Source organism: Neodiprion pinetum, chromosome 4 (assembly GCF_021155775.2).
Source record: "Neodiprion pinetum isolate iyNeoPine1 chromosome 4, iyNeoPine1.2, whole genome shotgun sequence".
In the NCBI taxonomy this organism is placed as follows: domain Eukaryota; kingdom Metazoa; phylum Arthropoda; class Insecta; order Hymenoptera; family Diprionidae; genus Neodiprion; species Neodiprion pinetum.
The window spans coordinates 3,597,121-3,611,807 of NC_060235.2; the positions used below are offsets into that span (position 1 = coordinate 3,597,121).

The 14,687-nt window shown below is 36.4% G+C and overlaps 1 protein-coding gene across 3 annotated transcripts in view; it reads left to right on the top strand.

The window, feature by feature from the left end:
• Positions 1 to 249: 249 nt before the first annotated feature.
• The window catches only part of LOC124215969 (uncharacterized), a 90,463-nt gene continuing 76,025 nt past the window's right edge, over positions 250 to 14,687 (top strand). For 2 of the 3 annotated variants that reach the window (XM_046619953.2, XM_069135619.1), the window contains exons 1-2: positions 285 to 321; positions 2,270 to 2,393. In XM_046619953.2, coding sequence (XP_046475909.1) covers positions 2,387 to 2,393 — 7 coding nt within the window. In that variant the 5' untranslated portion in view covers positions 285 to 321; positions 2,270 to 2,386. Of the gene's footprint in view, positions 338 to 2,269; positions 2,394 to 14,687 lie in introns of all 3 variants that reach the window. The other variant, XM_046619952.2, reaches the window with a different exon arrangement.

Consider the following 14,687-nt stretch of genomic DNA (forward strand, 5'->3'; position numbering starts at 1 on the left):
TGAAACTGGGTCACTTTTCCCACGCAGGGTAAACTGCGAGGGCGGCGAACGGAGGAAAATACGGACAAGGGCGGGGGGGGGGGAGAGTGGAAGGGGGAGAGAGAGAGAGAGAGTGACGTCGGGCGGAAAGGGGGGGGGGGGGGGTAAAAGAGAGAGAGAGGGCGAGAGGGAAAAAGAGAAAGAGTCGGGGGGGGGGGGGGGACGACTCGCTTGGTCCGGACAAAATTCTTCTTCTTCTTCTTCTTCTTCTTCTTCTTCTTCTTCTTCTTTCCTGCAGGTCGTAACAGCGTCTTTCCCGTTTCGTCGACCGTCCCGAAAACGGTATAACAATAATCACGTAATTTATTTGAATATACGTTATTGGAGGGAGATTTTTCGTTTCATTAGTTTACCAAACGTCAGACTACGTCCGTCCCGCTTTGTTAATCTTCGCCGTACCTTTCACGTGTCGTTTTTGTTTTTTTTTTTTTTCTCCCGCACCTTTTCGACTTTTCATCTTGTTTTTTTTTTTTTTCATTCCTTCGGTCGTGACTCATCATTAATTTTTTTTTTATTTTTCTCCAACTTTCACGCACACACGCACACGCAGTCGACACTATTGCGCTACGATATTCGGTTAAAATTATAATTTTAACTCGTACCATGCACGTTTGTACGTGTAAAATCTACGCACACGATTTACGGTGTCTTTAAAAACTTTTAACAGCTGCAATATTGTTTTTCTTTCATTCGTATTCCTCGACGATATCGAAACTTTTGCGGTATAAACTCGTTCGTTAGGCTAATGTTCTGTTTTTTTTTTTTTTTTTTCTTCTTCCTGTTTCCGGGGGCCACTTTTCATTATTTGTTTCTTTATTTTTATTTACTTTTTTTCTCGTCCTCTTCTTCCTTCTTACCGCGCTCGCGTCTCGAGTGAGCAAATTTCGCTTTTTTCATCCCCGGGCAGAATGAAACCCACTGACGACTCTTCAGCGTTTACCAACCTTTTCGTGCTACTTGTGCGTGCACGTGTGTATATATATATATATATGTATATATGGTGAGGCATTCGTATGCATCATTGTACATGTATGCGTGTATATCGTCCTTGCAGAGTTTTGACTTCTTCTACCCCTTGGCTTTTTCGCACGTTTTCTCGTACAATGAATACCGTCGCGTCGCGGCGAGTCAACGAGGGTCTGAAGAGCTTCACTTTCTTTTCTCATCTCTTTGCCTCTTTCCCTGATTTTTTTTTTTTTTTTGTTCCCCCACTTTTCTCTTTTTCCACAATTTTCACACTATTCGCAAAACACCGTTGACGAGATACCGAGTACCTGACGAAATATTTCAAATTCCTTACACACGGTTTTCAATCACGCCGCGAATTGCGAATTTAACCCGGAGATTGAAAAGAAAACAAAAAAAAAAAAAAAATCATCAATTCAAACGATCGAATTAAAGGAATGAGTTGAAAAAATTTGAAACGTAATTTTCGTCCTTTTTATTTCTCATTCCTGTTTTATTTTTTTCGTTTTCTTTTTTTTTTTCTTCTTCGCCTCGTTCCGCTTCTCAAAATTCAACATAACCCAATTAATTTATTTCATTACAATTTGCGTTACGCGTGTCAGGAAGTGCGAAGGAATTGCCGCGGATATTCGGATATAAAAAAGATTTGAAAAAAACAAAACAAAGAAAAAAAAAAAAAAAACAGAATGTGTGAATAATTTTTGGCAATAAATAAATTCGGTTTAATTATAAAAATTTCTCGACGTTACAAAACTCGCGGTTTGATATTAATAACCGAATCGAAATTCAGCTATACCTAACTTGTCGCTTTCGAGACGAAGAAAACCGAATCTTGAGGATCCGATGAATAAGCCACTTGACTTTTAATATCGGTTCGTCGTCACGCGGAGCAGCGCGAATCGGGGAACTAATTGCGAGCGGAATTGTTCTAGTTGTCACTTTGAGTCGTGAAAATAAAAGAGGGGAAAAAGTTGGAAAGAAGAGAGAGAGGAAGAAGAAAAAAAAAAAAAAAAAATTCAATAAAAATATCAAGTGCAATTTCAACCGACTCATTGTCAGCTGATGTGAAAATCTGTAGATTGATCCGTATTCCGAGTTTGAAAAAATTCTGCGAGTTTGTTAATAATAATAATAATAATAATAATAATAATAATAATTAATCGAAGTGTCGGTATTATAAAAATTTCTCGTCGTGTTTCTAATATATCTCTTCGTATGTCATGTGTATAAATTGTACCTAAATATACGCGTTTGGTGATTTCAGTGGTGATAAGTTATTTTCCCCATCTGTAACACGGACGGATCTCTTTGTTCGAATTTGAGGAGGTGGAGGATTTTTTTTTTCCCTGGAAAACTTTTGAAATCAACGGCGGCGTGGAAAATGAACGGTGAGTGAACGCCCAATTACTGCAATTGATTATTTTACAATTTTTCAACCGTTAAACCTCGTACACTGAGAAAAATTACTTTTCATTCTTTACCTAGAAGTATATTTTGTCGATTGTGGTAAAAAATGAAAATAGTCATGGACCGAGCGGTAACCGTAAATAAAAATTTCCCCCAGTGTACAGAATTAATAATTTCATCATTTTCATCCCAACATCGAATTATGTAGACAAATTATTATTGTCTTCTTTGCTTTTTTATATTTTTTGTATGTCACCGTGTTTTTTGTTGGTTTTTTTTCACTGTAATGTGAATTATACACGCTTAATGTACGTATATATATAATATACACATGTAATATGTATGTTGCACAAAGCCATGGAACTCGGGGAATATGCAAATATTTAGCAAAGTGGCTCCCGGGGAGTTCTTCTGATGCATCCCTCGGGGCGATAATTTCAGGACTTTTTACCCCCGTCGAGACTCGGTAAACCCTTTTGAATAATCAACGATTATTTATCCAGAATTCATTTATCTTTATTACACGTGTTATATCAACTATTGCGGAGTAAAACTCTCGGCGCTTACTCTTCTACGCATTTATTTTATAGGTAAAAATATCGGCCGGTAGGTTGGTAAACAATAATGTGTCTATGATGCAATTCTTACGGGCAGAGATCGTCCGTCGAAAATCCGGCTTAAATATAATATAAAACGTTTAAATCGGCGGATAAAAAATTGATCGATTAGTCGGCGAGGCTGCAATTTCGCTATGAATTTATTAGCCATTTGGTGTTAATGTAGAACCAGACGCCGATCAGAAAAGCGATCCGGTTTCTCGGCTGGAGGTTTCAATCGGATTATCGGATATTCGATAGGGGATATCAATAAGCTCCACAGTTGTATGATCGTATTTCCAGATAAAATATTCGTTCTATTCCCAACTCAAAATAATAATAAAAAAAATTTAACGAACAATGTAAAAAAATTCAACCAGGTAGAAGTTGTGATTCTTGTAGGCGTAATAATAATAATAATAATATGTAGAGTTTAAGCATTGCAGAGAATTATAATTTGTGGTAAAAGTTTAATTCTAATTAACCTTTTCATTTTGCTGCCAAGTCTGATCGATTTCAAAATTTTTCACTCGGCCGTTTTCAAAATGATAGCAAAAATTTTTACACTCTTCCCTTTTCATTGCGATGATAAGTATCGCGGAGAAAAATTTTTTGCGGATTGTTTAACCTGATTTCAGGGTGAAAATTTTTACACTACAATGTAATATTGCGAAGTTGAGGAAATCGATCGGATAAGAATCGATATATTTGTTAATTTTGTTATGATAAAAACGTACTTTGAGTATATTTGTCGGATTGTTACGTTAGCAAGCTTCGAAAGTACAAAATTAGAAAATACTGTAATTTATAAACAAAAGCTTAAAGTATATATATATACAATACATCGATGCTTTATTTTAGATTGTTTAAAAAATTATTATATATCGTTGAAATGTTGAGAAATTAAATGGTTAACCACGTCAACGTAACGGAAAAAAAAATTTTACAGTGAATTTTGAACTTTACAGCTTACGAATAGAATCTGATAAATACTCATTTAATAAACGTGCGAATATTTCGTAATAAGATTAGTAAAATTATGTCGATTTTTGGCCGACTAAAATTTCCTTGACGATTAAAAAAGTTACTGTAGAAATTGTTAGAAAAAAATAGAGAAAAGAGAAAAAACATTGCTGTTATGATTCTTGTTGGAAAATTCAGCCTAAAAAATTTTTCCAACGCGCGAAATGTATAGTCGATCCCAATTCAATGGCTTTTCTGTTCTACATTATTTAAAGGTAAAAATATACGTGCTCGTACTTCTTTCAAAGGCGTTAACAAGCAGTCGCAAAATTCAGAGAGAAATACTCGCAAGTTTTTTTGATCGTTGACCATGTTAAACTATAACCGCCAGCCGTTAACAGGTTTGCTCACTGTTCCGGATATTAAAAAAATTGTGTGTAATTTAATAATGTAACGAACGCTCTCTCCATTTTCCACCGTTGGCGGTGAGTCCTTGATCATTGCAGCAATTATTGGCATTCCCATCACTCTACAATATTGTATACATGGCTGTATCTGCAGGTAAATTATTTGCCATCTCAATTAATGCACGAAGTCGGCAGTGAAAGTAAACGGATTCGGTTTCTTGTCTGAATAAAAAAAAAGGAGGAATTATAAGCGGAAAAATAAATTAAGGGGACGGGGTTGAAGTTCCGAATTTGAAAAGTTTCGAAAGCGCTTAATTCCGAATTATTTACTGGCGAAAGTTGAAGTAAAGAAATCAAACTTTGGAGAAACAACAAAGTTTCGATTGGTCGGAAAGCCGGCGGCTCAAAGTTCCGAAATACAAGATTCCGAAAATTCAAGTAACGATAGAGCAAAATTTCGAAAAATTGAATTTCGATATTTCAGATATTTTAATTTTCCAACTTTTGCACTTTCGAAACTTTGAGCGTCGGGTTTCGGGCCATTGAAAACTTTCATATTTCCTCAAAGTTTGATTTCTTTACTTTGATTGTCACCAACAAAAATTTCGGAATTTCGCGCTTTCGGGACATTTCAAATCCGAAATTTGAACCCCGCCCGAAATGAATTGTTAAGTTTCACGATTTTATTGAATTGCAAATCTGCAAATTAAGCTCGATATTCATCAACTGAATACTCACACAGAATCATCTGTATTCAACTTTTTCTATCGTACAACAATTTTCGACTACAAATATCACCCGCATAAGTTTCCAGCCATTTACAACAACCACGAGCCTTTATTCCAATCGAAAATCCGCAAAAATTTGTAACCCTTATAACATTGAGAGATCGAATAATTTTATTTCAACTTCTCTTCCCTTTCATCTCTTCGAATTCCTCTCTTTTATTTCTGCACTCCTTTCCACCGTCGGTATCTTCCCACGTAAACGAAAAAAGCAGAAAACCCGCAAAAATTCTCCTCCAATCACCCCACAATTGTTACACGCAAAATTTCTCCCATTAAGGAAACCCGAGCAGCCTAATAACGCGAATATCGAGAACAAACGTAGAACAAGAACATTTGCGTGGGTGTCGAAATGTTGAAAGCGCAAGGGCTTCTTGATTTACAGGGGAGGGGGAGGAGGGTTTTAATTGTTACCCAAAACGCGTATGATACACCTACACAGATATATGCGTACACATAATTCCGTGACGATTTCCGTCTCCTCTTTCCTTCCCACCGCAGATGCAAACATTTCCGTTTGATCTTTCGCTCTCGGTGAGACTCCCTTCGGGTTTGTTGTTACGCATATATGCGACGTATGTTGCGTGTCGTACGTACACACACGACTGCTATTCTCTCTCACGCCCTTTACTCGAAGGCTTTAATTTTCTCGCCTTTTGTTTACCCGACCAGAGTGTCACGGTCTTGTTTGCCAAACGCGCGTAAGTATCGTACAAATATATACCGAGACAATCTCTTGATACTTGAAAATCAACCGCGCATGCGCGAGTTTTATCGGCTCTTCGCGCAGGCTTGCCATCCCGAGTTTTCGGCTGCCAAACTGTTTCTGCCTTCGATGTGGTTGACACGAATTTTCGAGGTTAGAATCTCAAATAATCGAGGCAGCGACTCGGAAAGGTTTGGGAAGCGTTTTGTTGTCGGGTCGGAAAGTCGATTCTTCAAAGAACGGTCGGAATTTAACGCTTACGCTCTTTGAAAATTCAAACGTACACGTTTTGCGTAGGTTGGCACGCCTGCATCGCGGACAAGAATATCGCTGCGGGAATATTTCGCCGACCAATGATATTTAATTATTTGGCGCACGCGCGGTTGGTTTTCAAGTTTCAAGAGATTGTCCCGGTATAATATGTTCGTGTTATACGTGTCTACACGTGTACGCATCCAGGACACTCGCTATAAATCTCTTTCTCATGTTTTTTCTTATCTCAAGAAATTTGGTTCACGGTAGAACAGTGAAAAAAATTGTTTGACGATGAATAGGGCTGTTTTTATGCCCGAAGAACAGATTCGTGAATTAGGTGTGTGAGTTGATTTCCCTTTCGAGTTTTGTGATTTTTCTAATAAGCAGAAGTCATTCGTTAATTAATCAGGCAGAAATTATATCATCCTTTTAACAGTGCCGAGAACCGCCGCTAGAAAATTATATCCCAACCTTTGAGTTGTTACTCTGAAAAAATGGAACGCGAGAAATTATTTGATACGATAATTTATGTGTATGAGAATATTGCGCTTCGGTTTGATCGGATGATTTTTTATTCAGCCTGACGAAAGACGATTAACGTAAAACGGACGTAATGCCAATAAATAATCATGCATGCGTGTGACGATTAATGTGGAACCCGGTATTCAAAGTATATGAGAGGCTGATTACGAATCTGAAATCGTATTTGAAAAATTCAAGATGGCGGATCTAATATGACGAACAAAAATTTCAAATTCGATCGAATCCGGAGAAAAAACTCCGTCAAGGGGTTTTTGGGGTCGCTGATTACGAATCTGAAATCATATTTCGAAAATTCAGTACGTCGAATCCAATCGGCGACCCTGAAAACCCTTGCATAGAATTTTTTGACCGTAGTCTATCAAATTTGAAATTTTCGTCCGCCATATTGGATCAGCTATTTTGAATTTTTTAAACCAGATTTCAGATTCGTAATCAGTGAAACCACAAAAACCATAATAACGTGTGACAAAAAAAGGGTTAAACATCAGCTTTAAATCAACACCATAACACTAATTCAGCAAAATTGTAGACTTTGTATTAACAAGATAATTTTTGATAATTGTAGAAGAATTTCCTCTCGCAAAGATATAATCTTAAACAAACCGTAACAATTGATAAAAAAAAAAATGCACGATGGTTCCGAAAAATGAAAACAATCCTTATTCATCGTTATTTATAACTCTTGCCAATTAAAAGTGAAATAATCAATATTCAAATTTCAATCCGTGAGCAAAGAAAAATTTTTTTATCATCATCTATATTACACAACCTGTTTAACTTTCCTTCAGTCAACCCGAAAGGATTCACCTAAATCCTCATCGCGTTACGCACCAATAAGCTTTTCTTTTTTTCTTCCCCTCCTTCTGGTTATTGACTCTCTTTCTTTATTTCAACCGGCCGCAACCCCGTTTCGTGTTTCGTCGCTTTGATCCCAAAAATTCTCGAATCAGGGGTGAGTGGGGGATGAAAAAAGTTTAGGGAGGCGAGCTTGCAGGCTTTTCGTGCGTTTTATTCCCCCTCCCTCCCTCCCTCCCTCTCGAATCTTTCTCTTTCCGCCAGATTATACTCCTCGCCGCAATTCTCTTCGTTATTCCTCCCCCTCCTCACCGTCCTTCGGTTCAACATAAACTTGTTTCCGCGATTCTCGTCGCTTCCTGTGCTGTGTTATGTATCCCTACGTACGTACGTAACAACCCTCCTCGGATCTCGCGGCATCATTTTCGGCAAATGAAGGTTCTCGGGTGTGACAAGTTCTTGAGCAAATCCTGCAGCACTCGAGAGTCTCGCCTCTAATCAACCCCGTTTTACCCTCTTTTGGTTAAACTTTTGTGCAGCCTCCGCGTCTCGTTTTTCGTCATTCGGGAAATTCCTGATTGTTATTATCTGCGGTAAATATGATTGACGAAAAAAATCTTTCGGAAAAGTTGTTCAGTTACAGATTCTCTAGATTCTCTCTGCTTTTTGTTTTTTTCTTATTTTCTTCTCTTTTCATCTCTTTCGTTACTTTTATTACGTTTAATTCATTCATTGCTCATCGTGGAATAACTGTTCAGGTAAAAATCGCGTTTACAACTAGACAAATCTACAGACTCTGTTCGAAGTCGTCGAATGGATAATAGAGCAATTAATTTTATTCAAAATTCACGCCGTTATTATTATTTCCCTCTTTACATATTTCAGGCATATTTTAAATGTCGCTTGGATACTTTACCTCCTATATACGGAAATCGCAAACTAACCAAATTTTTGCCAGTACAAGCTTATCTTATAAACTTTATCCCGATCATCGTACAATCTTTTTTTTTTTTATGTTTCTCATTTTGCGAACCAAAACTGCTCACTCGCAACTATTCGCGCTATTTTCCGCGATATTTAATTATACAAATTCTTGGCGTTGCGTTCCTAAAATCCACGAACATTATAATATAGTTGATACCTGGAATATGAAATTCATTTCCCAGTAAAACGAAATTTTCTACTAGCTGATTACTTTTCTTTATCTCTTAGGTAAATATGCGTTATGAATGATAGGAAATAAGAAAATGCGAGTAGAATGCAAGATTAAATAAAACGCGTGTCGAACTTGAGGGTTACCCCTCGATAAAAAGAGGACGAAGAATGAGAAAAAATAAGGGATGAAAAAAGAGGCTGCGCAGCGGATCTTGAGTATTATAGATTGCATTATTACGGGGCATTTCTGCAGCGGCTGCACACTGTTTATGCACCTCGTGTGCACCGCTCCTTCAGCTTATATGGTCCTTCAATTAATACGCCTTCCGACGCTTCGCGCTTTTAAGCCTTACATACGACACTATGTATATATATATATGTATATATAGATATTCAGGTATACTACGGATAAGAATGCAGTTGAGGTTGCTGCACCGTTTTCATCACGGTGGGTTGGACATGCGCGATACAAATGAAACCCCGTTTTTTAACTAATTCCAACAATATTCGAATAGTTTTTTAAACGATACCTGTTTTACTCAATTTTTCTAGTTAAATTACTGTAACAAATGAAATTTTTCTCGGTTTACATACACGCGTGTGTGTATGCACGCATGCAGGCGCATATGTATTATGTACACGTACGTGTCGTTGTATACGACGTCCCTGTACGCCGGTAGAACGGCGAGGCTTCATCCCTCGGGATCTCAACACCACTCGGATAGATAAACCGTGCACTTTGCTACCGAGGGCTAATTTACGATCATCTGCTTTGATCGTAGCTCCCTTGCGGTTCTATGCTAGACACGCGTGTGACTCTGCAGACTTGACGTGTATTTTAATTGCATGAAACTTGACAAAGATTCGAGAATACGATTTTACTAACTCTGATAAAGTACCTATTTTGAATTTTTATAGTTTTTTTTTATCGAATTCCTGAATTGTTTGCAAGTATTTAAAGTGATTTTGATAAGGAGCTTTTTTAAAATTTTCAAAAACTGTAACCGTGGCTGAAAGAAAAATTCCGAGTGTATCGAGGTTCGTGATTTTAATCTTAGAAATTGAATTCAGAACTTAGAAAAAATGGGTTTCGTGGCTTTCGATCTTGTGGATTTAAAACCAGCTACGGATAAAAAAACAAGCTTCTTATCCATCTGAATTATCGTAAGACAATCTTGCAATATATTTCCATGTAAAAATTTTTACTGAAATCGTTTCTGCACGGTGACATTTATACGTATAATAATTATCGGTATTATATTAAAACAATAAGGCAAAGAAAATTCATGTCATAAATATAGGACGACATCAAAGTAGCGACTAATTGATTAATTAAAATTTATTATTATATAGGTGCGTACATAAAATCTATTATATTCGTGTTTATCTTCGATTATTTTATATAATGTAGGTATAGACAGATAAAACGAGAGTTTTCATTCAGGCATTTTTAATAACCAACCGCCGTGAAAAACCCGAAGCTATTTCAACGAAGCAGCGTCGGAGCTTCTGAAGATATCGACAAGCTTTCATATTTTAAAGTTTTCAAGAAATTTCATCCCCCAATTACCGGATTATTGTCCCTTGACGTTTTTTTTTTCTTTTTTTTCTCATGTAACTTTAAGCGACGGGAACGAATATTTTACGTTCGTTCAATGGGCTGATTTTTTACCGCAGGGGTAAAGAAAATTTTCGAAAACTTTTAAGGGAATGAGAGCTTTTTTTTTTTTTTTTTTCATGCCTCCTCTTTCAAAGATTTTTCTCCGACACGCGTTTATTCGGTTTGAAGGAAGAAGGAGGAGTTGGAGGACGAAAAAATAACTCGGAGAAGTTTGCGACATAAATTTTGACTGATCCCTGAATCTTGCCTCGGTGCGCGAAAACTACCGACTTGGCAAAAATACGAGGTAATATAACTCACGAGCTGTGGGGAATTAGAGGAAAGAAAACTCCGCGTTGCAACATTAGGTGTGTTACCTTATATATATTTTACTTCGCTGTTCGCGAGCTCGTCGTTAAGTATACAACGAGATTGCGGTACGAACGAATAGGAAGGAAAAAAAATTAAATAAAAAATCGCCTTGTAAAATGTAGATCAATGATTTGTAATGATTGTCGTTTTTCCCTTTTTTTTTTTTTTTCTTTTTTTTGACAAGGCAAAGAAATACACAGTTTGAATTTGGAACCCTAAACGAATTTATATCTACCATAAAAATCGATTTTTTATAATACATATGTATATTTTTTTTTAATCAGAAGATTCTAGTATCATTTTTTGTACCGTCTGACCGATTTTTATCAATTTTTTTCACGATAAATGACGGATTTTTTTTTTTTTTTTCGCCAATTAATTTTCTTATAAAAATATTTTTATTCGGGGACGTTAAAAATCATCGTATTTCGTAGATTATGATAAGTAAACTTTACGGAGATGAAAATCGGTCTTCGAATTTAGATCCAAATTCTGCCGCGTACTTAACTTGTCTGCCATAATTTTTTTTCTCTCGCGTGAGAGAGATGCGACATCTGGCGGTTTTTCATAAATTAGCGGATTTCGTAAAAAATTATACTTTCAACGAAATTCTAAACACAATACGAGAAAAACAATTTATGTTCTCTGTGTCCGAAATTGTGATTATTTTTCGTACAAAATTACGTTAATTTTCATCTATGTTTGTAGAAACTGGCAGGTTTTTTTTTTTTTTCAACGTAATGTCACGATTTCCTACGACAAAAAAAAAACTATTCCCTACGTGTCGGAAATTGTAATCATCTTTTACAGATAATAATAGATTTTTCTAATTTTTCATAGAAATTCGCAATTTTCTGTCCAAAATACTACAATTTTCTACGATTTTCGAACATCCTCTTAGAAATAATTCTTTTCGTTAAAAATTGCCGAATCTTGTGGATTTTTTTTTCGGTTTTTTTTTTTTTTACCGAAAAGATAAAAATCTTTCACGAAAATTTGCAAGTTTTATTTATTTGTTTATTTATTTATTTTCTCTCTCTTACGTGAACTCACGCACGCTTACAATTTTCGACGAAACAATTCGAAATGTTTAAATTTCTGTAAAAATTTGTAGCAGTAGAAACTTTCATCGTTTCTAATATTATCCGAGCGTAAATTGTGATAAAAAATGTAGCTGGAATATTCCGACAACAATTTGATAGTTATTCATTTATTTATTTATTGTTTTTTTTTTATTCTCAATGTTTGCCGCGCTATGTAGAACTTGAATTCATTCCTCCCGTTTGTAATTCATCCGGGCAGAGGTCGTAATTTTCGTACGCCTTGATGCCTGCAGCTCTCTTTATCCATGCTTGTAACGAAATTCCAAGGGAAAATTCATGACTCCTGTATTCACCGACCTTCTTATACGATCGTCTTGTCTCTCCATCTTTGTCTCTGTCCGCCTCGTCCTCCGGGGATTTCTGTAATCCTCGCGTCTCGCCGAAGGACCTCGTCCTCATCCTCCTCCCACTTCTTCTTCTTCTCTTTCTTCATCTCCTTTTTCTTCTTCTCCACCTATCTCGAGACGTCGAAGCGTTGCGGAAATTTCTTGACCGCACGCTCTTTGGGGAATATCGCGCACTTCGATATAATGCATATAAATCTCGATCCCTCCCTTCGTCTTCTTCGTTGACTTTCATCTATATTCCTTGCTTTTCCTTGCTTTTACACGTTCTCTTACTTTCCCGCCCGATGAAATTCTTTGTTTTATGTTTATTTTTTTTTTTTGGAAAATTCCTTCTTTTTTTATTCTTCTGTTTCGTTGCGTCTGATTTAGATTAAAAAATTTTAAAAAATAAAAAAAGGGGTAAAATGTGGATCAGTTGTAATTAAAAAATATTTAACTCGTGAAGTTGGCGTTGAAAAAGGTTTTTCCACTTTTATTTTACATCGTCTCGTTTCACTCGATCTTGCGAGCCTGAATTTAATTAAACGTGCTTACGAGTTTGAGGCGGTGATTTTAGAACTCGATGTCGGCTCTCTTTGAAACGAAGATTAGAGCGAGTATGTATTACGTACATATACATGTACGATGCAGGTTCATTACGGATTACTCCGGGAAGCTTTTCCACTCTTTATATATGCGTATACTGAATAATTAAAAGCTTAAATTCTCCCGATTTTCAGCGTATTATATCAACTTCTGACGCAAATGTAAAATGCAAGATACGAATTACGGTGAAATAACATCGTCGTGATCATCCTGATACTGAATTTCGAGGATCTTTTCATACCGCAGGAGATTCAACGAACTTAATCCAAGGATAATTATTAACGTTATACAACAACGTGCGAAAATTTGCGACCCTATATATTCGTTGGAAGATAAATTTTCATTTCGCATATGGAATGAATTACGACAGTTATTGCAATTGCGAATTTATAATTAAATAAAATATAAAAAATTGCGGTTTTATCGTAAAATTTTATAGCGAATGAATTTGAATCGTAGAAAAGTCAAATGGCGTAAAAAAAAAAAATAAAAATAAAAAAGAAACAACAAAACAAAATACAGAATTACGATTATTCGGTATATATTTTAACTCTCTTCATATAAATTTTACCTTCCACTGAGAGACGTTTTTAATTTCTTTAGTTTAGACTTGTAAATTTTTACTTTTTTATGCACCCATTCCGGTTCAATAATTCACATTTTGAAATTCTACGAAATAGATTACCGCGTGTATTTTTGAAAATTCGATATCGCGAGTCAAATTCCGTCGTCGTTTGTTTCTAAAAATATTTACCCCCCCCACCGAAAAGGGTGCTTCTCTCTCTCTCTCTCTCTCTGTCTCTCTGTCTCTCTCTCTCTTCCTCGCGCGCGCTTTTGCAATTATCCAGGAGTGCTTACGGCGAGATGAAACGAAGTCTGCCGTCGGTTGAATTTCAGCATCGCATCATCACCGAGACGCGCAGAGATGTAGATCCAGGTTTTGGATGCAGATTCTATCTGGGATCCCAAGACAAAGAGGAGCCGTGCATCAAGGGACGCGCCTGCATCCGCAATCTCGCCACACTTACAATTAGTCGGGTTTCAAACGCCTCGTCCTTTTATAATAAACGGAATCCGCATCCCATAATACCGTAAAATTACACAACGAATTGATATTCACGGTCAGATCGTTTCTCAAGTCGCAGAGAATCTTTTTTTCGTTTTTTTTTTTTTTTCATTCATCTTTCTCGGACGTGTTTTTTTTTTTCTCTCTTCGCAATCGTATTTTTCATCAGTTTCAGTGATTCGTGTAGTTTTCAATCGTCCATGCATTTTATACATATATCGGGTGGTCGTTAATTTTCAACACATTCTTCTAAACTCCTGAAATCGATGTATAATGTCGAAAAGAGAGTGTAAAAACGGTGCCGAAATTGTTTTGAAAAATGTCGCAATTATCGAATAAGAAAGAATAGAACTATGATTTAATCAATCTGACTTTTTGCTCACTCGAAGATTGAAAAAAAAAAAAAAAAAGGAAAAACGTTTTCTCTTGTCTCGAAGTTGGAAAGAGTGTCGAAATCAACTAGACAAATAAAAATCGTTTCACAAACGACCGCGCCAAACTTTTATTTTTTTTTATTTTTTATTCTCTTTGCCGCGATTATTTACAAACCTATCAATGACGTGTCATATGTTTTAACGTTTATACCATAGATGGGAATTTTATATAAAACAAAATCAGTCTGTTCGAAGTTTCAACGCGATGAGAACACCGTCAAATACATTTTTCTGTCGAAATCTATGTTTCCCTGTTTTCCGACCGAAATATCGATGAATCGAACAATTTTTTCTAGTTACCGTAACAAATGAAATTTTTCTCAGTGGGTGAGAATTATACGTTGAAAATTAACGACCATCCTGATCTATAGACGTACATATACATGTATACACACAGTGTTTGACGAGTGTAATCTCGTCCTTAGACGCGGTAAAACCACACGCCTAGATGAAAACAGAAATTGGATGCTCGCGGACGAACGACGTCGCAAAGGATCGAGGATACAGGAGCCACGGTGGTATTTCTTAATTCCCAAAGCGTCCGAGCCTTGTGGACTTTTTTT